At 44.4% G+C, this 27,379-nt stretch overlaps 1 protein-coding gene across 5 annotated transcripts in view; it reads right to left on the bottom strand.

The window, feature by feature from the left end:
- Window positions 1-27,379, bottom strand: part of MATN2 (matrilin 2) — a 177,833-nt gene that overhangs the window by 58,275 nt on the left and 92,179 nt on the right. For all 5 annotated transcript variants that reach the window (XM_017504986.2, XM_017504984.2, XM_017504988.2 and 2 more), the window contains exon 5: window positions 15,489-15,611. In XM_017504986.2, coding sequence (XP_017360475.1) covers window positions 15,489-15,611 — 123 coding nt within the window. The remainder of the gene's footprint in view (window positions 1-15,488; window positions 15,612-27,379) is intronic.

The following is a 27,379-nucleotide window of genomic DNA, read 5'->3' as shown; positions in this document are numbered from 1 at the left end:
TTTTTTTTTTTTTTGAGACAGGGTCTCACTTTGTCAACCAGGAGGGAGTGCAGTGGCACCACCTCTGCTCATTGCAGCCTCAACTTCCTGGGTTCAAGCGATCCTGATGCCTCAGCCGTCCAAGTAGGGGGGACTACAGGTGTGCGCCACCACACCTGGCTAATTTTTGTATTTTTAGTAGGAAAGGGGTTTGCCATGTTGGCCAGGCTGGTCTCAAACTCGACAGATCCACCTCCTCGGCCTCCCAAAGTGCTGGGATTACAGGTGTGAGCTACCATGCCTGGCCACAGGGGTCAAATTTCAACATGAGACTTGGTGAGGCCAAACAAACCATACCCAAGCCAGAGCACAGCCCTAGCACACTAATTCACCAGGCAAATATTGAAGGTGAGGCTAGCAGGATTTCTGTTGGATTAGAGGTGAAATGAGAAAAAGCACACCTAGGGTTGACTTGGGATTCTGATGTAAGCAACTGAAAGGATGGAGCTACCAGTACCTGAGACGGGAAAGGTGCAGGTGGAGCAGGTTTGGCAGGAAAAATCAGGAGTTCCATTTTGGACATTAAGCAGCCACTAATATCATCATGACAGCATAACTGTAAATAGGAAGAATTTGTGGAATAAAGTATATCCCAAAATTCTGTATTCACAGTGATTATTATATCTATGCAAAATATAGCTCTAAGGCAAAGCCTAGAAATTATAAATAAAAATGCTTGCTATGCTAGGGTAGTAGGATTATAGATGAGTTTTCTCCTTTAAAAATGTTTTCCAAGGCCAGGTACGATGGCTCATTCCTGTACTCCCAGCGCTTTGGGAGGCCAAGGCAGGAAGATCACTTGAGTCCAGGAGTTTGAGACCAGCCTGGGCAACAAAGCGAGACCTTGTCTTTACAAAAAATAAAAAATGTGGCTTGGCCTGGTGGCTCACGCCTCTAATCCCAGCACTTTGAGAGGTCAAGGCGGGCGGATCCCCTGAGGTTGGAAGTTTGAGACCAGCCTGACCGACGGGAGAAACCCTGTCTCTACTAAAAATACAAAATTAGGTAGGTGTGGTACCACATCCCTGTAATCCCAGCTACTCGGGAGGCTGAGGCAGGAGACTCACTTGAACCCAGGAGGCAGAGGTTGTGGTGAGCTGAGATCATGCCACTGCACTCCAGCCTAGGCAACAAGAGTGAAACTCCATCTCAAAAATAAATAAATAAATACAAACAAACACATAAATAAATTATTAGTGGGGCATGATAACGTGTACTTGTAATCCCAGCTACTTAGGAGGTTAAGGTGAAAGGAGGTCTTGGGCCCAGAAGTTGGAGGCTGCAGTGAGCTGTGATCACACAACTGCACTCCAGGCTGCACGATGGATGACAGAGCAAGACTCAGTGTTAAAAAAAAAAAAAAAATGTTTTCAGAAATCCCAGCTACTTGGGAGACTGAGGCAGGACAATCATTTGAGCTCAGGAGCTCAAGACCAGTCCCTTTTCAAAAAAAGAAAGTGTCCCCTACAATGTTTTACGATATATTAGTATCAAAAGCATGTAAATAATAACAAGGAAACAATCTACAAAATTAATACACATATAAAATTTTAAAAAGCAAAACCATGGATGGAAAAGATAATGACATATTTAGCATAGTAATAAAAAGATGCAAAGGGAAACACTTAAGATTTGTAAAGGGTAATAACCTGTGTTATGTTTATTCTTTTTTTAAAATTTATTTTATTGCATTTTAGGTTTTGGGGTACATGTGAAGAACATGCAAGATTGTTGCATAGGTACACACGTGGCAGTGTGATTTGCTGCCTTCCTCCAAAGCTTCATTAAGTTTCAGTCTAGGCCAGGCGTGGTGGCTCAGGCCTGTAATCAGATCACTGCGGGAGGCCGAGGCAGGCAGATTACCTGAGTTCAGGAGTTCAAGACCAGCCTAGCCAACATGGCGAAACCCTGTCTCTACTAAAAATACAAAAGTAGCCGGGCATGACGGTGGGTGCCTGTAATCCTAGCTACTCGAGAGGGTGAGGTAGGGAGAATTGCTTGAACGCAGGAGGCAAATGTTGCAGTGAGCCAAGATACCGCCACTATACTCCAGCCCGGGAGACAGAGCAAGATTCTGTCTTAAAAAAAAAAAAAAAAGTTTCAGTCTAAATATTGTTTTGTAACTTCACCTCCCTAAACAGTTCTAGTAGAACCTAGTATTTACAGGTTTAATTCACAAGTCATTACACTGGGGATAGGGCATTCATGATGTTTCAGGGTCTGAACGTCATGGGACATTAGCTGTTTGCTAGAGTTGAGTCATAACAGAAAGACTGAGCTAGCACCAAATCCTTCTAATAGTTAATTTCTCATTTCTCAAGAACCAAGGGATCATTAAATGAATCAATGGCGACACTGGGAACATTGAGATCAAGGAAGGCTAAGTGCTGGCACAGGGTCCAGTCATGGGCCTGTATTAGCAGTCAATAACCCAAGCCCCACCTTCAACTTCCTCATGCTGGGTTTGACTCACCATTATGAAAATCTCCCAATCTCAGATATGGGTGACTGCTGTCAGTCAGCCAGTCCTATCTATGGCCACCCACTTCTTAGTATCCCCCACAAAGAGAGGAGCTGCTGATCTGACTTCCAGCTTGCAGGATGTTGATGGTGCTGCAATGTTGAGTGGTCAGGTCACAATATCTGAAAGTCAGAAACTCAGATTCTACCTCCCTCTTGAATGTCCTCTCTCACACCACGGGGTGTGAGAATCTGAGCCCAGCCATTTCTATCCCTCAGAGGGATACCCCGTAATCATTCTGGCCCATAATTTAGACTAACGTAATAATTTAGGGAGGTGTTGAAGGCTTGGCTTAAGCCTTGAGTTTAAGCCACATACTCCAAACTTTCCCCTTTTCCAGAATGTTGTAGAATAAAGTATCAAAATTGGCTCAGGTGTTTTTAAAAAAAAAGGTTGTACAAATATGCCTTTTTTTTTTTTTTTTGGAAACACAGTTTTGCTCTTGTTGCCCAGGCTGGAGTCTGGAGTACACTGGTGCCATCTTGGCCCACTCCTGGGTTCAAGCAATTCTTCTGTCTCAGCCTCCTGAGTAGCTAGGATTACAGGTGCCTGGCTAATTTTTTGTATTTTTAGTAGAGATGCCACCATGTTGGTCAGGCTGGTCTCGACTCCTAACCTCAGGTGATCCACCTGCCTCGGTCTCCCAAAGTGCTAGAATTACAAGTATGAGCCACCGCACCCAGTCCAAAGATGCTTTTAACTGACCACTCTTTAACCAACTCCTGATCAAGCAGCACTTTCATTCCCTCTGACCATATGAATCCTGATAACCCAGGGCATGCCACATGCTCAAGACAGTTAAAACACCTGTGTTTTAAAACACCTGTGCATGTCTATCACTGGTAGGTTGTATGCTAATTAAGCAACCTTGGTGGAACACAGGGGCTCTAGGACACCTGTGTACGTCCTCCATGGACTGAGATGTATGCTTATAAACACTGGTTCTCACAGTGTAGTCTGTAAACCAACGGCATCAACCATCACTTGAGAACTTGTCAGCAATGCCCATTCTCAGGCTCTATCCCAGATGAACTGATCACAAGCTCTGGGAGTAGAGCCCAGGAATATGTGCTTTAACAAGCCCTCCAGGTGATTCTGAGGCATGCTAAAATTTTAGAGCCATTGCTAAAGAGTCAAGGTGGTTTTTGTTTCCAAACCTGTATATGGCATTTGTACACGTTATTGTAAGTAATTTAGGTATTATAAAAACTGGGCTGGGCATGAGGGCTCACATCTGTAATCCCAGCACTTTGGGAGGCTGAGGCAGGTGGATTGTTTGAGTCCAGGAGCTTGAGGCAAGCCTGGCCAACACAGTGAAACCCCATCTCTACTACAAATACAAAAATTATCCAGGTGTAGTGGTGGGCGCCTGTTGTCCCAACTACTTGGGAGGCTGAGGTGGGAGGATTGCTTGAGCCTGGGAGGCGTATGTTGCAGTGAGCTGAGATTGCGCCACTGCACTCCAGCCTGGGCAACAGAGCAAAACTCTGTCTCTAAATAAATAAATAAATAAATATCGAATCCAATAAAATATAAGCACTAAAAGAAATTGAGTTTTTAAAAATAAAAATTATGTTGAAAGCTTTCAAAAAATTAAAGCAATCTGCTAACCAAAATTACTGTAGAACCAGGCATAGATGAAACAAATGTAAAACATTGGGAAAATTTCCATTAAGATTTACAAGAGTTCTGCTGTTAGATTGATTTACAGATGTCTTGAAATCCTTGCTCCAATTTAAAGAAACCAAAACTAAAATATCATAGACAACACATTTTGGGTATGGTTTATGCAAAAAAAATTTTTATGTAATCCCAGCACTTTGGGAAGCTAAGGCAGGAAGGCTGCTTGAGCCCAGGGGTTCGAGACCAGTCTGGGATACATAGTGAGACCTCATCTCTACAAAAAATACAAAAACTAGCTGGGCATGGTGGCGTGCATCTGTGATCCCAGCTACTCGGGAGACTGATGTGGGAGGATTTCTTGAGTTTGGGAGATCAAGTGAACGCCACTGTACTCCAACCTAGGCAACAGAATTATACCCTGTCTCAAAAAAAAAAAAAAAAAGATTGTAACTATCACGTTTTTTCTTTGACTTAAAATTAGTATTTTTTTAAAGTATAAAAGTAATTTTTTACTAAGTATACATTTATGCATTTTAAATAAAAATAAAATGGGTCAGGCACAGTGGCTCATGCCTGTAATCCCAGCACTTTGGGAGGATGAGGCGGGTGGACCACCTCAGGTCGGGAGTTCGAGACCAGCCTGACTAACATGGAGAAACTCTGTCACTACTAAAAATACAAAATTAGCCAGGTGTGGTGGCGCAAGCCTGGAATCCCAGCACTTTGGGAGGATGAGGCGGGTGGACCACCTCAGGTCGGGAGTTCGAGACCAGCCTGACTAACATGGAGAAACTCTGTCACTACTAAAAATACAAAATTAGCCAGGTGTGGTGGCGCAAGCCTGGAATCCCAGCTACTTGGGGGGCTGAGGCAGGAGAATCACTTGAACCCAGGAGGCGGAGGTTATGGTGAGCTCAGATCTCATCATTGCACTCCAGCCTGGGCAACAAGAGTCAGACTCCATCTCAAAAAATAAATAAATAAAATAAAATGACTAAGGTGGGTTTGCATACATAGTTTTTTAGGATTCCTCTCTCTGAATGATATTTTTCATTAATCAGCTAACCACAGGCCCAATTCATGGGATAAGAGAGCTTCTCTGAATCTTGACCCTCATTTTTTTGTTCTTTGTGTACATAGCTCTCTGGGAGGTAAGTGGGAGGATGTGATTGGCAAGGCAGAATTCATGCATTCCTGGGTCTGTAAAATTTTAAGGTGTCAAATCCCATCTTGATTTGAGATCCATCCACTGATGCACGGCTAGGCTTCTGGGGACAGCAAATGAGGCCATCAGTGCAGTGGTTTGACATGGAAGAACCCACTGCCAGTCACGTGAACTTAACAGTTTCTTTATGGCCACAAGACTTCTAGTGCATTCAGCTCTGATGTTATTTGCCAAATGGTTTGGGTTCTTTGCATAACTTCCTTGGTTGCAAAACTGTATTCATAGTTTTGGTAGGTCAAGAGAGGTCACGATTAGGGAAGCAGATGTATGGAGGTGACCTCGTATATAAGTCAATGACGGCTCTATTGTTCCAAGTTCTCATCTACTTCCACAAAATCTGTTCTCAGTCGTTTTTTGCCTGAAATTGCTACACTCTTGCTTACAAATGCAAAGAGTAATTCTCCAGCTGTAGCTCTTCAGCCCTCCAAATCACAAGTGCTAAGATCCCAGAGTCAGAAGTCAGTCTTGCTACATTCATTCTCTGTTCAACATGGGAGAAATCACTCCAGTGTCTCTAACAATAAATGATATCTTGCTGCAGGTAATAAAATCCTAAAATCAATGATTTCTGATTTACAACCTGGTCCTATTCTAAGGTTTTTCTCAGCAGGAATCAGTCTGCAAGGGGATGGCATTAGCAGAAATAGGGTATTTTAGAGAGGAGCATTTGGATTTTAAAGTTTGTTGATAACAAAGTAAGAAAAACAAAATTTGTCATTTTGAGAAATGGTAGAACTAATTTACTTGCTGAGCATACATTAGACACACACACAGAGTCAGACTCACAAAACCTCTCCTCTTCAAGCCATGACTGAAATTCCAAATGCAGGATTTAAAACCCAGAGAAAATGTCTTTTCTTTTCTCTTTTTTTGGAGACAGGGTCTCATTCTGTCACCCAGGCTGACGTGCAGTGGCACAATCATGGCTCACTGCAACCTCTGCCCCCTAGACTCAAGCCATTCTCCCACCTTAGCCTCCCAAGTAGCTGGTACTACATGCACGTGCCACCATGCCTGGCTAATTTCTTTACACATTTTTGGTAAGAGACAGGGTTTGGCCATGTTGCCCAAGCGGTCTTGAACTCCTAGACTCAAGCAATTCACCATCTTGGCTTCCAAACATGCTGGGATTACAGGTATGAGCCACCATGCCCAATCAAGAGAAATTTCTTGTTGATATTGACAACAATAGAGGAGTGTTAAGGGCTGAATTGTATCCCCTTGCCCCCAAAATCACATGTTGAAGCGCTAATCCCTAATACCTCAGAATGTGATTGTATTTGGAGATGGGAGCTTTAAAGAGGAGACTGAGTTAAAATGAGGCTGTTAGGGTGGCCCTAATCTAATGTCTGTTATCCTTATAAGAAGAGGAAGTGTGGTGGGGTGTGGTGGCTCACGTTTGTGCCATCCAAAAGCAAAATCCCATGCTGTGGCCCACCCACCATCATTTTGGGTATGCATGGACTTCAATATGAGGTTTTTAAACATACCATACTTTCAATATACTTGTATTATTTAAGTGTTCATAAGAAGACAAAATTCATATATAAATTAATATTCAACTGTTTATAGGTTCCCCAACTATTAGATAGTAATAATATTAACAAACACTTATACAGCACTGTTCTACATGCTTTATACATATTAACTCATTTAACCCTCACAAAAACATTTGAGGTAGGTAGTTTAACCTCAATTTATGAAAGTAACTTAAACATAAAGCAGTTAAGAGATGTATAAAATGTGGATAATGTACCTATCTCATAGGTTGTTGCAATAGAGATCAAATATCTCAAACAGGTCCTCAGACATAATAACATTCAATAAATGTAGTTTGTATTTTTATTACACTGCCATCTCTAATTAGATAAGGTCGAATTTGAGACTTTAGATATCTAAATGACATTCATTTATTCCACAACCATTTATTCAACAATTACTATATTAATATTACTAATTAATAAAAGGCATTGTACTAAACCCTGGATGGTAATGACAAGCAAATGCCATATATAAGATGTTTTAGAAGAAACACAGGAAGGATAAGCCATGCTGTTTGCTGTGATTACCTCTAGGAAGTAAAACTGGGGAGAAGTGATGTTCAGGTTTTGACTTCATACACATCTGTATCCTGACTTCTTTTTCGTTATCTTTTTTTTTTTTTTTTTTTTTTTGAGGTATGGTCTCACTTTCCTCACCCATGCTGGAGTGCAGTGGTGCAAACATGGCTCAGCTTTGGGCTCAAGCAGTTCTCCCATTTCAGCCTCCTGAATAGCTGGGACTACAGGTGTGTACCACCACCCCCAGCTAATTCTTCTTATTTTTTTTGTGGAGACAGGGTTTCACCATGTTGACCAGGCTGGTCTCAAATTCTCGAGCTCAAGAGATCTGCCCACCTCGGCCTCCCAAAGTGCTGGGATTACAGGCTTGAGCCACCATGCCTGGACTGACTTTTTTAAAAATAAGCAAGAATGACTTTATAATTTAAAAACCAGTCAATGGGGAAAACATTTTTCACAAAATATGAATGCATGAGATTGCGATCAACTTCAGTCAGTCCTTCAGGAAAAATGTATTTCAAGTCCATTCTGTGACAGATGAAAAGTACATGTGGTTCTGCCCTCAAGGTTTTACAATCTGCCTAGGTAGATAGGACGCAAGCAGGGCCAAAGTCACGCCAAAATAAAAGGCAGTTTGTAAACACCAGGTGAGCAAGTACAGCAGAAAATTCATGTTCAGAGATCTATATTAACGGCCTTTGAAAAATAGTTTTGGATGGCAATGAACATAACTTCAGTGGCAGCTGATGAATTACAAATTCAGGGACTCCACTAAAGCAAAGGAGGTTCTTAGTCAGCAATCCACCATTGAATATGAAAATAAATTCAGGACTGTTAATGGTGAAATGAGTTAGGGAGTTGGAATTCTGGTGCTGGAATTGAACGTTCCACTTACTCAAATGTGTGGAAATCTATAAAAAATGCTGAGTCCATGACTAAGAACTGAATTTTCATGCAGGTCACATAATAATTCAGGGATGAGTCAAAGTGAAAGCAGCCCAATTGTCCCATAGAAATGATGTTTATGGTTTATTTTGAATAAACATAGAAATTTACCTTTCCCGTCTTGAAACTTGAGAAAATTCCATTTGTTTTATCTGAGAAGCCTTCTTAAGAAACAAACCATCAAGGCTCCCAGGCAGTATAAAGGAGCTGAAACTTACCAGATCACTGCCTCTGGGCAACGACATGCCAGACCCCTCACCATTTATGATTGCCTAACCAACCACCTGCTGCCTGTTGAGCAACTCCTCTTCCATACTCCTCCCTAACTCCTGTTTTTTCCCACATGGTTACATTTATTCCATTTATTCTCTGCTATATAAACCCCTAATTTTTATTTTGTTTTATGTTATTTTGAGGCTGGGTCTCACTCTGTCACCCAGGCTGGAATCCAGTGGTGCAATGATGGCTCACTGAAGCCTCAACCTCCTAGACTCAAGCAGTCTTCCTGGCCAGCCTCCTGAGTAGCTGGGACTATAGGTGTGCACCACCATACTCAGCTGATTTTTTTTTTTTTTTAAGACAGAGTCTCGCTCTTTTGCCAGGCTGGAGAGCAGTGGTGTGATCTCGGCTCACTGTAACCTCCACCTTCCAGGCTCAAGTGATTCTCTTGCCTCAGCCTCCCAAGTAGCTGGGACTACAGGCACCCACCACCACACATGGCTAATTTTTTGTATTTTGGTAGAGACGGGGTTTCACCATGTTGACCAGGATGGTCTCGATCTCCTGACCTTGTGATGTGCCCGCCCTGGCCTCCCAAAATGCTGGGATTACAGGTGAGAACCATGGTGCCCAGCCAATTATTTTTATTTTTTTGTAGAGACAAGAGTCTCACTATGTTGTCCAGGCTGGTCTCAAACTCCTCTCAAGCGACCCTCCTACCTTGGCCTGTCAAAGTGCTGGAATTACATGCATAGGCTACCACATCCAGCCTAAAACCCTAATTTTGGTCAGACAGGGAGATGGATTTGAGACTGATTTCCCATCTCTTTGGCTATAGCACCTGATTGAAGCCTTCTTTCCTGGCAATACCTATCTCAGTGATTGGCTTTCTATGCAACAAGCAGCAGAACCTTGACTGAACTCCTAATGTTTTGGTAACAAAAGAAGTACTAGAACCATGAAAGTGTTAAAAATGAAAACTCACTGCATTGATTCACTAGTAGCTGTGAGGTAGGAGGCAGGACTTGACTCCAGAGGCAAGGCTGAGATATCAGACCAGACTGGGGACTAGCTAAAACAGGGCTGGAGTGAAAGCAGCCTTCAATCAGACAGGTCCACCAGTATGCCATGTCAATTTGCTGTTGCTATGGCAACACCTGGGAGTTACCACCCCTTTCCATGGCAATGACCCAATGATTACTACCCTTCCCTAGAAATTTCTGCATAAACCTCCCCTTATCTGCATGCAATTGAAAGTGGGTATAAATATGACTGTAAAACTGCCCTAAGCTGCTATTCTCTGCCTACTGGGTAGCCCTGCTCTGCAGGAGCAGTCACGGAGCTGCAACACGGCCAGAGCTGTAACACTGCCTCTTCAATAAGGCTGTTTTCTTCCACCTCTGGCTTGCCCTTGAATTCTTTCCTGGGCAAAGCCAAGAACCCAGATAGGCTAAGGTTCACTTGGGGACTTGCCTGCCCTGCATCAGCGGGACATGCTTAACTTCTACCAAATTTATTTAAATAAACAGTTTGAACCTGCTTCCCATACTCTCTCATCACCCACTCCCTGCCTCTTGAAATCTGCCCTTTACCCTTCCCCCACTTTGCCATTATCAATGGCCTCCTGACCACCTTTGTGTCCCTCAAGCCTAGCAGAGCCTCTGGCAGAGTTCTGAAATGTTTGCAGAGGTGAATCAGTGACTCAATTTCATGGTTTTTCTCTATGCCCTGTTACCTTTGGCCATGCTGGAACATGACATTAATATTGACCCACCTCTGCTTCTGAAGTAGCTGGAACCACAGGAATGTACCAACATGCCCAGCTAATTTTTCGTTTTTTTGAGGCGTAATTTTGCTCTCATTGCCCAGGCTGGAGTGCAATGGTGCGATCTCAGCTCACTGAAACCTCTGCCTCCTGGGTTCAAGCGATTCTCCTACATCAGCCTCTGGAGGAGCTGAGACTACAGGTGACCACCATGCCCAACTAATTTTGTATTTTTTTTTTTAGTAGAGATGAGGTTTCATCAGGTTGGCCAGGCTGGTCACGAACTCCTGACCTCTGGTGATCTGCCTGCCTCAGCCTCCCAAAGGGCTGGGATTACAGGCATGAGCCACGGCATTCAGCCATGCCCAGCCAATTTTTTGATTTTTTGATAGAGATGGGGTCTCAGCATGTTGCCTAAGTTGGTCTTGAACTCCTGGGCTCAAGCAATCCTCCTACCTTGGCCTCCCAAAGTACTGGGATTACAGACACAAGCCACAACACCTGGCCTAGAGTCACTTTAGACTTTTCCTTGTTCCCTTTATGTATAGCACCCCCTTTCATTTCCTGCTGCCTTCCTCTCCTTTCTTATAGGCACACCTCGAATCCTGGCTGGCTCCTGTCCCCTCTCACCTGATAAGTGCCACAGTCTCCTATCTGGTCTTCCCACTTCCTGCCATTCTTCTTCCGGAATACAACCTGCAGTTCCCCATGAGGGAAAGTTTCCTGAAATGAAGCTTTGCATTTGTCACTCAGATATGAACCCTTCAGCGGCTCTTTTTCAGAGATAAAATCCAGGCTTTACGTCTGATTTTCAAAGCCCTGAACAATCCGGTTCCTTCTGCTGTCTTCAACTCCATCTCCTACTTCATGCCTATAGGAATTCTCTGCTGAACGTAACATTTTAAGTCAATCTGGACAGCCTTAACTAGGGTGATTATGTAATTTATCATCCAAACTGGAACCCCTTTCAAAGTGAAAAGATGTGCCATCAAGAAATGGGGTCGGCCGGGCACAGTGGCTCATGCCTGTAATCCCTGCACTTTAGGAGGCCGAGGCAGGTGGATTGCTTGAGCTCAGTTCAAGACCAGCCTGGGCAACATGGTGAGGCCCCATCTCTACCAAAAATACAAAAAATTAGCCAGGTGTGTGGTGTGCACCTGTGGTCCCAGCTACTTGGGAGTCTGAGGTGGGAGGATCGCATGAGCCTGCGGGGCGGAGGTGGCAGTGAGCCGAGGTGGCGCCACTGCACTCCAGCCTGGATGACAGAGTGAGACCCTGTCTAAAAATAAAAAGAAATGGCATCAAGCAAGGTGGCTCACACGTGTAATCCCAACACTTTGGGATGCCAAGGCAGGAGGATCACTCGAGTTCAGGAGCTTGAGACCAGCCTAGTCAATGTAGGTAGACCCTATCCCTACAAAAGATAAATTAGCTTGGCACAGTGGTGCACAGCCGTGGTCCCAGCTACTCAGAAGGCTGAGGTGGGAGTATTGCTTGAGCCCAGGAGGTTGAGGCTATAAAGCTATGGTCATGGCCTGGGCAACAGAGCAAGACTCTGTCTCAAAAAAATGAAAAAAAAAAAGTTGGGCTAACAGGGCATAAACCGGGATTGTCCTGTGTTACCTGGGAGGTATGATCACTCTGTTCTTAATGTCCCCTGCCCATCTACACACAGGCCACCCCAGATCAGCTACTAATGGAGTATGTCCAGGGTCCTCACCAGCCTCTTCTCTCCTCTAAATTTCCTGCTCTAAGTCTGGTACCTGGAGTCTCCATCTTTGATAAGCCCCCTTCCAGCCCTCAGGTTAGGCCACCTGGTTAGCTTTCAGTTTGACCTTCTCACTGTAGCAGTCTTCCTCTGACCTACCAGCTCCCAGGAGCTGGCTCTGCCCCTCCCAGGCCAGACTCAGCCCCCATGCTTGAAAAGCATTGCCACCTCCACAGTCACTGCCCTTCCTATCTCCCCCTGCCTTGGACATTTGTCCAATTGCTACCCTTCCCTCCACACTCAGATCTTACAGCTTAGCCATTACGATCTCTCTGACCTTCCGTGGCTTCTATTTTCTCTATCATTTGCTTTGCACTCACCATAGCCCTATCAAGCAGTAGCTAAGTTTGTGAGAATTCGTTTGGAGTCCCTAAGAAAGGCTACTGGCAACAAAGGTCCCCGGCTGCTTAATCATCTCACTCCCAGCCTCTAACAGACCGGGTGCTTGGTGAACCGCTGTAAAGGGCACTGGGGAAAAGGTGGTGAGGCTGGTGATGCTGCGATCATCTGGCGGAGGAGACCTGGGTTGCACTGGGATGCACAGTCTCTCCCATTTTCCCACTCTTCAGATTGGATTGTCTCTGCGCAAATGCAGACATTCTTATTCACAATCAAGTAGCAGCAAGAGAAATGCCCATCTCCAATAAACAGCACGCCAAAGCTCTCTGGCAATGACAGCATCTATCCTCTCATGCTTGTAGCTCTTCAATAAATGCCAGCTCCCAAAAGTTACAGCAAAATCCTCAGAGATACAAAGGTTCTCTACTACACATAGATGAGCAGGTAATTATTTGGAAACACTTAGAGAACTGGGTTCCTCAGTGGCCTCCAGTTTCCCATGGGCCAAGGCGGGCTTCCTGCCCCATCTACTCCCTGTGACCAATGCAAGCCCTGTTTCTACTGTCCCTTTCCTTGTCCTAATCAACCAGTCACTCTCGTCCTGTTTCCTGAAGCTCCCCCACTGGCTTAATTCCCAATGGCCCGATTTCCTCCTGACCCAATAGCACCCAAAGTTTCTACCTATTTAACAAATAGTAAGGGGGAAAAGCAGGTTATAAAATAAAATAGACAATGTGACCTCATTTTGTTAAATCTTTTTTTTTTTTTTTTTTTTTGAGACGGAGTTTCACTCCTGTTACCCAGGCTGGAGTGCAATGGCGCGATCTCGGCTCACCGCAACCTCCGCCACCTGGGTTCAGGCAATTCTCCTGCCTCAGCCTCCTGAGTAGCTGGGATTACAGGCACGTGCCACCATGCCCAGCTAATTTTTTGTATTTTTAGTAGAGACGGGGTTTCACCATGTTGACCAGGATGGTCTCGATCTCTTGACCTCGTGATCCACCCGCCTTGGCCTCCCAAAGTGCTGGGATTACAGGCGTGAGCCACCGCGCCCGGCTTTTTGTTAAATCTTTACAAAATGTTTTTTGTTTGTTTGAGATGGGGTCTTGCTCTGTCACTCAGGCTGGAGTGCAGTGGCACAACCTCAGTCACTGCAACCTCTACCTCCTGTGTTCAGGTGATTCACCTGCCTCACCCTCCCAAGTTGCTGAGACTATAGGCACAAGCCACCACGCCCAGTTAATTTTTGTATTTTTAGTAGAGAAGGGGTTTTGCCATATTGGCCCAGGTGGTCTCAAATTCCTGGCCTCAAGTGATCTGCCTGCCTTGGCCTCCCAAAGTGCTGGGATTACAGGCATTAGCCACTGAGCCTGGCCAACAAAATGTTTTAAAGTAGATATTTGGCCAGTGCAGTGGCTCACGCCTGTAATCCCAACACTTTAGGAGGCTGAGATGGGTGGATCAGGAGGTCAGGAGTTTGAGACCAGCCTGGCCAAGATGGTGAAGCCCCGACTCTACTAAAAATACACAAATTAGCAGTGGTGGGCACCTATAATCCCAGCTAGTCGGGAGGCTGAGGCAGGAGAAGTGACTGAACTCCGGAGGCAGAGGTTGCAGTGAGCTGAGATCATGACACTGCACTCCAGCCTGGGCGACAGAACAAGACTCTGTCTCGAAAAAAAAAAAAAAAAAAAGTCGATATTTATATGGAGAAAGTCTGGTAGAAACACAATAATCTATTAATAGTGATTTTTCTCATCTGTTTATGTTTCTCTATGAATGGGTATTACCTGCATAATAAAAATTAATGTAGCCAAAATAACCATGGGTGATACATATTGGCTTCCTTTTTGCTAGTGGAAGTGGGCGTGGCATCTGCCACTCTAACGTGGCCACCACCAGCAGATTAAGAAAAAAAACAACCCAAGGCCCAGGAGACCAGCTGCATTTGTGCCCTCTGGTGAGACGCAGAGGCAGAGGTTGCCTTCATTCCTACTAGTGTGTAAAAACAAACCCATGATACTCTCACCACGCACCTGCCAATTGCAGGCTACTACCTACATTTTTGTTTTGTTGATTTTTTTATTTTTACTTTCCATATCCCTAGCTAAGAATGAAGGTGTGCTGGAAAATTCAAATTCTATGGGCAAAAAAAATAGCATACTTTGTGAGAAGCAAAATAAAACAGGGCTCCTGAAAACAATAGAACACAAAAGACAAAATGCAGCATTTAGCAGAAAATGTACGTTCCAGTTTTGATGTCTGTCAAGTTCTTTTCCTTCCAGATTTTCTGCCTCATAAGTATTCAGTTCAGTTTATGAAACATCTACTATCCACCAGGCACTGTTTGTTAGTATAAGGAGGAATGAGACCATGCAAGTTGCAAGGGCTTTGTAGACAAAAGGGGATGCCTGCAGTATCAAGCACTGCCCTTGAGTCCCATTTCCTGGGCTTGTGTTTGAGGATACCGCTAGTTTCCTCTGACCACGCTGTCTGATCACACTGAGCCCATACAGCTGGGCTTTTCCATCTGACAGTCACTTTGGCCTCTCACTGAACTATAGGTGACATTAGGGAGGAGGGCTGCCCGTGTCTTTGATGTGTCACTCAGTAACCCACCCAAGTAAATTTCATGTATAACACATGAGTTATATGTGAGTCAGGCCATCCCAAACATACCCTCCAAAGTTGAAGAAAATCCACCCAGTCTTTTTCAAGAGATGCAATAACACGCAGTTATATTTGCAAGGATTATTGTAAGAGTGCCTTTTACTGGAGACCCAGAATGAGAAAACACTGACCTCAGCCATAAATGACGCCTTTAAAGTTCAAATTCTGCCTAACAACTACACCAAACAACAGAGCACTTTGTGGAAACCCAAAGGCGAGGAAACCAGTATGTGGGAGGTACACATGAGCTTCCCCTCCTCCTCACCATGCTCAACTTGTCCTTCCCCACCAAGCCCAGCTGGAGTGGTACTCACCCACACACCTCTTCCCATCCTCAGCCAGGATGTAGCCACTGTAGCACTGGCAGACGAAGGAGCCCGGCACATTCACGCAGAGCTGCTCACAGCTGTGGTCCTCCATGGCACACAGATCCTGGACTGAGGCAAAGTCACGCCATTAAACACAACGTCAGGCACACCCGAGAATGCCCCCAGCGCGGGGCGATGCAACAAACAACTCCAGAGCCCTCACCAAAGTAAGTCTGAGAAACACTATAATATTTAATATGTGATCATAGTAGAAAGTTTGGAAAACATAAAAAAATAGATAAAAGAAAATCTACCTGTAATCCCCCATCTGTAATCCTACCACCCAGAGGCAACCACTGTTAACCTTTTGATGAGTTTTCTTTCCAGATGAGTTTCTGCATGTATATAAAAACAGATTTTTCAGCCAGGCACGATGGCTTATGCCTGTAATCCCAGCACTAAGGGAGGTAGAGGTGGGTGGATCACTTGAGGTCGGGAGTTCAAGACCAGCTAGCCAACATGGTGAAACCCCATCTCTGCTAAAAATACAAAAATTAGCTGGGCATGTGTGCCTGTAGTTGCTGCTACTCAAGAGGCTGCGGCAGGAGAATCGCTTGAGCCTGGGAGGTAGAGGTTGCAGTGTGCCAAGATCATGCCATTGCACTCCAGCCTGGGTGACAGAGCAAGACTCCATCTCAAAATAAATAAAATTTTAAAAATAAAAACAATTTTTCAAAGTTGGAACTACTCATCACCTCTATGAAACACATTAAATTTTTTTTTTTTTTTGAGATGGAGTCTCGCTCTGTTGCTGGTATAAGGAGGAATGAGACAAGGCTCTTTGAAAACCCTCTTTGTGCTCTATTTATTCATCCTAGTAACAAATGAGGAAAATGGAGAAGCAAAAAGAGGCTAGGCAGAGGTAACAAATATTACCAGGGAGAAATAGATGCATGCCTATTTGTGGTCTTATTTTGGTCAAATATTTATTACGTGCCCACAAAGTGCTAAGCTCTGGCTGTTTATTCACATGCAATGTAGGAATGGACTTACAGTCTGTATCTACTGCAACAGAACTAAGGATACAGCGGTGGATGAGAAGATTAAAGGCAAATTCCATCCATCCCTGACAGTCTCTGGCACTATTTCCCAGCAAGGAGAACAGCTTGGATACCATGAAACAGCTAGCTGTACCAGTGACGTTACCATTAAAACTGGAGACCATCAGACAGCATTAAAGGGATTGAGTACATTAAAGAGAATTTTCTCTGGTGAAAAGCTACCACTAAAACAGGTACAACTAAAAAAAACACTCAATTACCTAGAGAGCTTGATTAATTCCTGAATCCAATGGCTACATTTTAATATTATCTTCTAGATTTTTGAGTTTCATAGTTTATTATGCTTTTAGATAAATATAAAATGTCAATTGATTTTTTAAAAGATAAAAGCTGATCTGATTCGGCATCTCTATTAAACATTAACATTAAACAATTTTAAACATTAAAACTTACATCATCACATTTTAAAAACACTTCGGTCTAAGATTCTACAAATAAAAATTCTGGTTTTAAAATCCTAAAGAAGTATTTTTACTCCCAAATCAATAAAGCAGATGGAAAAAACTTATAGACACAAATCTTTTACCTCTCATCAATATGTTTATATCTTAGATTTCCTATTGGCAACTCCAACTAGAATGTTCAATGAAGATTTCCAATGCATTCAGATGTAAGGAAAACACCCATAACCAGAAGAAAATGTCAACTAATACAAAAATCATAGTGAGTAATCAAAGAATGAGAAAACCTAAATAAGCTAGGCCAGAGATATAAGAAATGTCTGAATCATACAATAATGTGTTGAGCACCTACTATGTCCCGGGTATTGGGGATATTGTGGTAAACAAAACAGACCAAGGGTTTCTGCTGTCACTTAGCTTGTATTCTACTAGGGTTAGTAACATGAAGCTTTAGGAAGGGTATTTTCGGCTGAAAGAACAGTGAATACAAAGGTCCTGAAGTAGAACAAACTGACCCCATTTGAGGAACAGAAAGGCCAGAGTGGCTGTTAGATGCCACCTAGATAACTAACATGTGAGGTTGGACATGATTTAAAAATCCCTAAACGAATTGCCAAGAAAACTATGGAGGTTCAGAATTGGGACAGATTACTGCAAGTCAAGCAGGGATTGGGAAAGGCTCACAGATATGGAGAAAGAGAAATGGCACTCCAGGCTTGGGACACATGAGTAAACAGAGAGGGAAGCAGGAGAGGTATGGCAGCTGAATCCTGCTCTGGAAATTCCAGGAGACGTAGCAAATGAGAGGATGGGAAAGGCCATTGACACCAGGGGCAGAGGGACCTTGGCCCGAAGGCTGAACTCCAATCATTGGGCAATGGGAACCATTCAAGAGAAAAATCTTAAAAAGAGAGACCAGCAATTTACCCAAGTTGTGCTTTGGAAGGATAAGTCTGGCAGCACCACAGATCTTCTCAGGTCTGGGAAAATTTAAGAACCTCTAGCAAAGTTCAATGAAAAGCATTGCTTCCTTGGAAACGGCAGTAAGTTTCCGCATTCCGGGCTGAAGCAGCTTTGGGTTGCCTGAATGGTGATGAGAAAATTAACCTCTTGCTATGAGGGCCTTTAATCATTCTTTAAACTTTCGGTCTCACCCATCAGCTGTCATCCTCCTGGCATGAGTCATAATGTTAACTACTTATGTGTTTGTGGAGTGATGGATTTACTGTGTCTCTCTTTTTTTTTTCTTGAGACAGAGTTTTGGTCTTGCCCAAGCTGGAATGCAATGGCACAATCTTGGCTCACCGCAACCTCTGCCTCCCGGGTTCAAGTGATTTTCCTGCCTCAGCCTCCCAAGTAGCTGGGATTATAGGCATGTGCCACCACACCCGGCTAATTTTGTATTTTCAGTAGAAACGGGGTTTCTCCATGTTGGTCAGGCTGGTCTCAAACTCCTGACCTCAGGTGAACTGCCCGCCTCAACTTCTCAAAGTGCTGGGATTATAGGCATGAGCCACCATGCCCAACATACTGTGTCTCCCTTACTAGACTCTAAGCTCCCTAAGTGGGTGGGCAGCATCCCTGCACAAAGTTCTGATGGCTGAGAGGTGACACTCCAGCATGCTGGAACCAGCTCTGGGAGGGTGGCAGGAGCTTCTCCTGAGTCCTCCCAATTTCTGCTGCAGATGCTGCCTTGCCCCTATCAGGGGTCTGGCAAGAACTCTGCCTATCATGGTTACCAAGGAGTGACAGGAATACAGGTGATTTTCACAGAGAAGAGTCTGTGAGTAACTACAGGGCCCCATCTACAGAAGCAGAGGGGATCTCTGAAAATCTTGATGCCAAGGTACTTCCCGCCACAATTAAACTAGACTGGCAGGGGGTGGGATTTGGGGAGTAGTGTTTGTTAAAGCTGCCCAGGTGGCCCGAGTGTGTAGACAGGCTGAACGTCATTGAACCTAACAGATAAAGCTCCCCACAATCCTCCATGGGGAAGGTGCCCAGATCCAGGAGTCAGTCTCCTCCTTTAATGATGGAGACCCTAAAGTTCAGCTTTCCTCTTCTAAACAAATCTGAGTGGCTGCTGCCCTTGCTGCCCTGTCCAAGAGGCTAAAAGAAGCCCAAACACCTACGTGCGGATGCATGATTACTGCTCGCACTCCAGAGCTGTCCCACAAATAGCGAGCTTGCCAGTTGGCTTTAAGCAGATTGTCCTTTCTGTTTTTAGAAATGTTGGAGATTTATGGCCATGAGTGATTTGTACTGGCCCAAGGGAAACCATTCAGGGATTAATCTAATTAAACAAAGACAAAGGAATAAATACAGACTGGATTCTGACAAAACAACTTTGCTGTTTTTCTGGCAGTGGCCATTTCCTTTTCCTTTTGAAACAAATACAGATGTTTTTGGATGATTCCTTATGCTTTTGAAAAACAGCCCTTCTTTCTCTCTGAGACCAGGAGGATTTCACTGAAAGATGAGAAGTGCTAAGTCCAGAGCTGCCCTGCCCCTTCCACCTTCTCCACCTGGTGACCCCCATGAATGGCTCACAACCCCAGTCAAATGTTGCCTCCTCTGGGAAGCCTCCTTCAAGTTGGCTGGACTTAAGGCTTCTTCCCCTGGGCCCCCACAGCACTGCAGACAGGGCTCCACTCTAGCATTTAGGCACTGATCCCATTGTATTGGAAGGACTTGATCACGGCTGTCTGCCCCATTATAAGTGGCTCAGTTTTGTCTCACCAGAGCCTAACACAGTGACCTACCACATGTATTTGGTCTCCATAAGAGTTCATTTGCTGAATGAACAATGAAAAAGGCCCAGATTCCCTGCCTCCCAACAGGGATGGTCCTAAAGTCTTAAGAATACCCTCCTCCATCAGATGTGGGGTCCTCAGAAGATGACTGAGATGGCAACAAAACTCTCCAAGTCTCTCTGCCTCTCCTCATCCCCAGCAGGGGGTATTCACATACTAGAAGAGGGCTCAGATTGAGGTAGAAGGCAGGACTCAACTCCAGAGGTGGGCTTGGACACGGGACCAAATTGAGGACTAGCTAAAACAGGGCTGGGGTAGAAGCAGCTTTCCATAAGACACACCCACCAGTGTAACATGTCAGTTTATCATTGCCATGGTAACACCCAGGAGTTACCAACCCTCTCCATGTCAATGACCTGATAACCCAAGAGTTACTACCCCTTCCCTAGAAATGTCTGCTAGACCACCCCTTAATCTGCATGCAATTAAAAGTGGGTATAGGCCACTGGAATCACGCCTGTAATCCCAGCACTTTGGGAGACCAAGGCTGGTGGATCATGTGAGGTAAAGAGTTCAAGGCCCACCTGGCCAACATGGTGAAACTCCATCTCTACTAAAAAATATAAAATTAGCCAGGTGTGGTAGCAGGTGCCTGTAATCTCAGTTACTTGAGAGGTTGAGGCAGGAGAATCACTTGAATCCAGGAGGCAGAGGTTGCAGTGAGCCGAGACTGCACCACCACACTCCAGCCTGGGTGACTCCATCACAAAAAAAAAAAAAAAAAAAGGTGGGTATAAATATGGCTGTAAAACTGCCCTGAGCTACGACCTACTCTCTGCCTATAAGGATAGCCCTGCTTGGCAGGGGCAGTCATGGAGGCATAACACTGCCAGGGCTGTAACACTGTCTCTTCAATAAAGCTGTTTTCTTCTACCTCTGCTTATCCTCGAATTCTTTCCTGCATAAAGCCAGGAACCATCACAGGCTAAGCCCCACTTTGGGGCTCACTTGTCCTACATCAAGAACACAAGGACATCTGAGAGCCAGCCCCAGCTATGGACACCAGAAAAGCTGTCATGACAGGGAACCTGTGTGCCTTGCTATCCACTGCATCCCGGTATCTAGCACAGTGCCTGGCACATTGTCCTTGCTCAGCAAATACTTGTTGAACAGATGAATGAACTCATGCTCATGTGATACAAACACAGGGTTGTCAGGTGTTCCTAACTCACCTCTCTTACCTACTCTTGTAAGCTCCGTGAAGTACAGGGCCATCTCTCTAAGTCCTGGTGTTCCTCATGGTGCCTGTATAATGCCATGCACTTCACACAGTCGGTGCTTAGTAGCCATCTATTGATTTGACTTGACATCCCCTCTTGCTGGCCAGCCTAGAGGACTGTCTCAATTACTAAATGTCACTTGGCAGAAATGGGACAGCTGGGGATGATTCTGAAGTATCCTTTAATTTCCCCTTAGCAAAGACGAATTTTTAGAATAGCTAACTTTTACCATGGGGTCAAAGATGGCAAGAGAAACTTGAAAGTCACGGCGTTCCTCCCTCTCCTGCACCCCTCAGAGCCAGTCAATCCTGGATTTATCTTCATCTCCCCGCCACCATGGAGCCACCATCAGCTCTTGGCTGAACAGCCATGGCAACCTCTTAACTGGTCTTCCTGTATTAATCCAAGCCTAGCATTCTCCTATAGCCAGGGTAACCTGCTCCTGCCTCTCCTCTGCTTAAAACTCTTAAGGTTTATCACTCTTCTAGGATGAAGTCCAAAAACTCTAATGTGATGGCCAAGGGGGCTATAAGGCCCACCCCTTCACCTCTCCAGTCTTATCTCAAGCCCCCTCTTATTTTCTCTGCTCCATTTACACTGCCCTCTCCATTTTCAAATAAAGCTTCTTCATGCCTTGGGACCTTTGCACATGCCATTCCTTCTGCCTAGAATGCTCAAACCTCTTCCCCACCTCCTTTAGGACTCACTTGAAAGTCCGCTTTCTCAGGAAACTCTGACCTGCCACTAGGGTTGAAGTCCTCCCTCAGAGTTTCCCTTTGTAGTCCTCAACACCATTATAATTCAATTCTTAATCTACAACTAATTATTTCACATCTATTTCCCCTGTCACATAGGGCAGCTACAGGGCTTGTCTTGCTCAGCACTCTAGTTTAAATACCTAGCATCCGACATGTGGCTAATTTTAAAAATATCTGTGAACGACTGAATTATTAAATCGATTCAATCATGAAATGGTTCAGAGTGCTGGGAAAACAACAGTGAATAAATGGACAACAATAACAAAACTCTCTCCCCTTATAGAGCCGATGGTCCAGTGCGGGAATCAGTCACGTGCTAGAGGCAAATTGTACTGACTCACACGATACAGAGCATCTCCTCCCACATCTGCATTCAAAGAGGCCAAGTTGGTAGCTTGAAATATCCATGGTGGTAGTGATTACACCATGGAAACTGGCAGACACTACAGACCAGATCTTTTGTCTCCTGGAGAGCTGATTGTTACACATTTAGCAGTACATCATTGACAGGGGAATGAGAGCAAACAAAGCAAACAGGCAAAAATATATGATATGTTATAAGCAGGAAAGGGAGTGGTGAGAGAGCAGAGCTTCCATTTTTAACAATGTGAACTGAAAAGATGATTTTGACCTTCTCCAAATTTTTATTTGGACATGAAAGAGGTGATATGAAAAATGATGAAGGGAGCCATCACTGGGATAGGACAGGATGTCAGTTACATCTCTTCAGAAAGGGGAGGGGTGAAGCAGGCAGGTGAAAAGAACATAGACTTTGGAGCCAGACTTGGCCGCAGCTGGGTGACGTGCACTTCTTCAAGTAAGGGACCTGAGAGATTCAGTTATCATAAAGAGGTTAAATATCTTATTGCAGGGTTGAGTGAGATTAATGTAGATGGACGAAGGACCTGTCTCACAGTAGATATTTTTATTTATTTTTAATTTTTTTTTTGAGACAAGGTCTGGCTCTGTCACCCAGGCTAGAGTGCAATGGTGCAATTGAGGCTTACTGCAACCTCCACTTCTTGACCTCAAGCAATCCTCGCACCTCAGCCTCCTGAGTAGACCCTGTCTCAAAAAACAAACCAAAAAAAACCTACAAACATGAATATTAGATTCTAACGTTCTAAAAAAAGGATCTCTGGTTAAGTTTGGTTTGTGAGTTCTATGCTGAATTCAAGTGATATAGCAAAGTAATTTTGAATTTCAAAACAAAAGACCTGGCCAAATTTGAGCTATGCCTTGCCAAGGGCCCACCACTAGCGCGTATCTGACAGTCAGCAAAATGTGCTTGCTTCTTTCAGTGCCTGGAGAGTTGTAAGAGGGATAGCTCAGTCTTCCCAGGTGAAACTAATTAGTGAAGATTTGCTGCCAAGAGCCCCAGAGCTGTGCTCAAACCCACCAGTTTCCCCAGAGGCTCCCATGCACCCTAGATTTAAGTGCCTTCCTTTAGAAACCCTGGCGCTTGCATGTCAGTCCAGAGAACTTGGAAACTTTCATCTGCTTACACCGGAAGGAGGGAGCACCAAGCAAGGCGGTTGAAGGCTGTGGCCATCATCCAGGGCTGAATCAAAGGGTTTTTACTGACGTTTCAGAATTTTAGACAAGCTGCACTGCACGCTGTTGACACCAATGACAGTTTAATTTTGTCTTTGGAGTTAAAGTAAATGAAAACCTTTAGAAGACACCCTCCACTTTTTATAGCTCTTGCTGTTATTTAACCCGAGATGTAGAAATCAGAAATTGTTTATCACAGCAAGAGAGAAGGAGAAATGTGTTATTAGGGCTGTTACTTAACTGGGTAAACGAGGGGGGGTCTGCCCACTCCCACAAGAAAGCTTGCTACAAATCAGGGCTCCACAAATGGAGGCAAAACCCAAGCTTGCATTTTCGAGACCATGCCCCTTCTTTCATCATAGCTGAAAGCACTAATCTTATTTTGATAACTGCAGTTTGGATTTAAAGACTTCCAATGGCGAATGAGTCATCAGCCTCGTGCTTCTACTTGAAAGAAACAAAACAAACCCAACATCACTGAGAAAAACTATCCTTTCAGGCAGACTCCAGCTGTGCCCTGTCTCCTCCTTTCCCTCAGCAGTTGAATATAGTTTCAATCAATTCTATTCACTAACAAGATTTTGGTGTTCCTTGGGGAAGGGAAAAGGAGGAAGGGGAGAATCTCTGAAGTTTTAAAATATGGGTAAATCTGAGTGACTGAGGTTGATACAAATAATAAACAAACAAGAATAATGTTCTATTCTTGTAGAGTGCTTTTCAATTTCCAAACTATTGTCACATCATTATGTTCTTAATATAAATCCCCTTTTGAGTGGACGCTCCCAGAGAGAGAGATCTTGTTTAAAATATCTAAGTTAGTGGTCCTTAAACTGCAGCGTACATCAACGTTCCCTGGAGGGCTGGGGAAAACCCACATTCCTGGGCCCCAGTTCCAGAGGTCCTGATTCAGTGGGTCTAGGGTAAGCCTGGGAACTTGCTAGTAAGTTCCCAGCAAAGCTGATGTTGTTTTCTGGGTGGGTGGTGGGGGGGCACACTTTGAGAACCACTTGCCTGGGTGCTCATAAAAACAGCCAAGCGGAGGAAAAGCTGCACAAGGTTCAAGCTCGTGTTCCGCTGATGTATTTTTTTCACAATTGGCATTTCTCCACTCACATTTAGTCAGTTCAGTTCTCCCATGGGGCTCTACTCACCCCAGATTCCTTCTTTTGTAGAAAACCCGATGCCTTGGCACAGCCGACGGGTGAGCAAACTGCACGTAATGATCTCTAAGCTCCCAAACCCAGGCCTGGATGACGGCGTTCAGCAAGCCCGCTGCTTCGGCTCGTGGTGGTTCAGCCGCAGCTCACGTGGCAGCTGCCGATTGTCAGCGAAGGCAGCTGCTCTGCATGTGTGCGCATGCGGCCTGCTCACCTTCCAGCTTTGCCCCACGCTCTCATCGTGGGCTGCCCCAGAACTCGCACCCTGACCTTCGCTTTCCACACCCGCGTTCTCCCTCCAAGATTTCATCTATTTTCAGGGTCAATGACCACCACCAATCACCTACTGCCTAGGCCTTTTCCTTGAACTCGAATTCCTCCATCTCCAGCTGCACCCAACCACGTGTGTGGGCTCCCTCCTGGACGCATCCGTTTGCTCCAAAAATTAGATTTCCTCTCTGAGGTTGTCTGTCAGTCTCAATTACTCCAGCCCCACCAGTCATCACCTATCTGATGTCATCAGCTCCTCCCCGGGGCTGGGATGGTTGCTGTGGTCTCCTACTTAATTCTGTGGGCATAAGAAACACACTGAATTGACTGGTTAGATTTGTTCTCTGATTCCATCTTTCATAGTCTGCTCTCTGTGCAGGGGGCAAAAGGGAAGCCAGGATCTGAATGTTTCTTGGGTCCCAAGTTTGTAAGAAAAATACCCCGTAAGAGTGCCAGGTCCATAGAGGGGAATCCAAAGGTATTGAATGAGCAGATGAGTGAATGTATCTCTGCCCCACTCTCTATTTCTAATCCAGCACAAACATTATTGTCAGCCCCAATTTAGTAAAATGACCTGGTATTGCCCTCGACACCCCATGTTCAATTCCCCCTACTCAACAAAGGACACTGTTGGAACTTAGCTTGAGAATCAAATTGCTGCATAATGTATCCCAGCTTACATTCCTTCTCTCATCCTCCACTGATGCCACAAACAAACTATTCCAGAAAGGCAGTCTGGTCTAGCGCCATGACTGTCCCATCTGTTCTCTCAGAGCCTTTCCTCTCGGCACTACTTACTTCTGAAACCTTTTTCTGATTAATGAATGTCAGCTTTATTAAGTTACAACTGGCATACAATAAACTGCACGTATTTAGAGTGCACAGTTTGATGAATTGGGCATATCAATATACCATCACCGCAATCAAGATAATGAGCAGCCATTACCCCCAAATTTTCCTGATTCCACTTTGTAACCCCTCTTGCTGCCGCTCCCCCATCCTTGGCCCCAAGCACCCACTAATCTGCTCTCTGTTATTGTTGAGTAGGTACCATTTCCTACTTTTTTTTTTGAGACAGAGTCTCACTCTTCCCCCAGGCTGGAGTGCAATGGTGTAATCTCGGCTCACTGCAACCTCCACCTCCCAGGTTCAAGTAATTCTCCTGCCTCAGCCTCCCATTTAGCTGGGACTACAGGTGTGCACCACCACGCCCAGCTAAGTTTTTGTATTTTTAGTAGAGATGGGGTTTCACCATGTTGGCCAGGATGGTCATGATCTCTTGACCTCGTGATCCTCCTGCCTCAGCCTCCCAAAGTGCTGGAATTATAGGCGTGAGCCACCACACCAGGCCGAATTCCTTATATTCTAAAGTCCTTCATTGGACATAAGCTTTGCAAATGTTTTATGCCAGTCTGTGGCTTGCCTTTTCATTTTAGTAGCAGAGTATTTTGAAGAGCAAATGTTTTCATTGGGATGAAGTATATTGATTTTTTTCTTTTATGTTTTATAGCTTTTTGTGTACTATTTAAGAAATCTTTGCTAACCTGCGGTCACTAAGATTTTTCTTCTACAGTTTCATCAAGGTATTTAATAGTGTCTGCTCTTACATTTAGGGTGAGAATACATTTTGAATTAATTTTTACACATGGTATGAGGTAAAGACAAGATCTATTTTCCTTTGGCTTGTTTGCTTGCTTTTTTGCACATGACAATTCAATTGCCGCAACACCATTTGCTGAGGACATTATTGTTTCCTCAATGAATTGCCTTCCCCCTCTGTCAAAAATCATTTCACCCCATACATGTGGGTTATGTCTCAATTCTGTTCTGTTCCATTGCTCTGTGTTCATCTTTATACCAGTGCCACACTGTCTTGATTACTGTTGCTTTATAATTGGTCTTAAAATCTGGTAGTTTAAACAAAATTTAAAGATAAACTTTATCTTTTTCAAAGTTTTGGTTAATCTGCATGATTCACAGATTCCTATTGTGCATTTGCCTACTGGCTAAAATGTGCTTGTAAGCCAAGTCAATACCCTTGACACTCTCTCAGCCATTCACAGACATGTGCAGAGTGGTAAAAAGTTTGAGTTACCCAGTACACATGTTCCCAGGTAAAGTCAAAAGAGGCAATGTTCTGTCTTTTATTTCAGCTCTTATCCCATAAACAAGCATCCTTTCTGTGGTCGATGTAGTGCCACATTTTTTGCCTTTTTTTTTTTTGAGACAAAGAGTCTCACTCTGTCACCCAGGCTGACGTGCAGTGGCATGATCTCGGCTCACTGCAACCTCCTCCTCCCAGATTCAAGCAATTCTGCTGCCTCAGCCTCCTAAGTAGCTGGACTACAGGTGCCCACCACCATGCCTGGCTAATTTTTGTATTTTTTTGGAGTAGAGATGGGGTTTCACCATATTGGTCAGGCTGGTCTTGAACTCCTGGCCTTGTGATCTGCCTGCCTCAGCCTCCCAAAGTGCTGGGATTACAGGCATGGGCCACCGCGCCTGGAGTACATTTTTTGCCTTTTTGTACGGCTGGTTGGTGATTTTGCTGTTGAAAATAGCCCCCAAGAGTAGTGTTGAAATGCTGTCTGTTGTTCGTAAGT

Source organism: Cebus imitator, unplaced genomic scaffold (assembly GCF_001604975.1).
Source record: "Cebus imitator isolate Cc_AM_T3 unplaced genomic scaffold, Cebus_imitator-1.0 Scaffold331, whole genome shotgun sequence".
Lineage (NCBI taxonomy): Eukaryota > Metazoa > Chordata > Mammalia > Primates > Cebidae > Cebus > Cebus imitator.
This window is presented reverse-complemented; position numbering and strand designations above follow the sequence as displayed.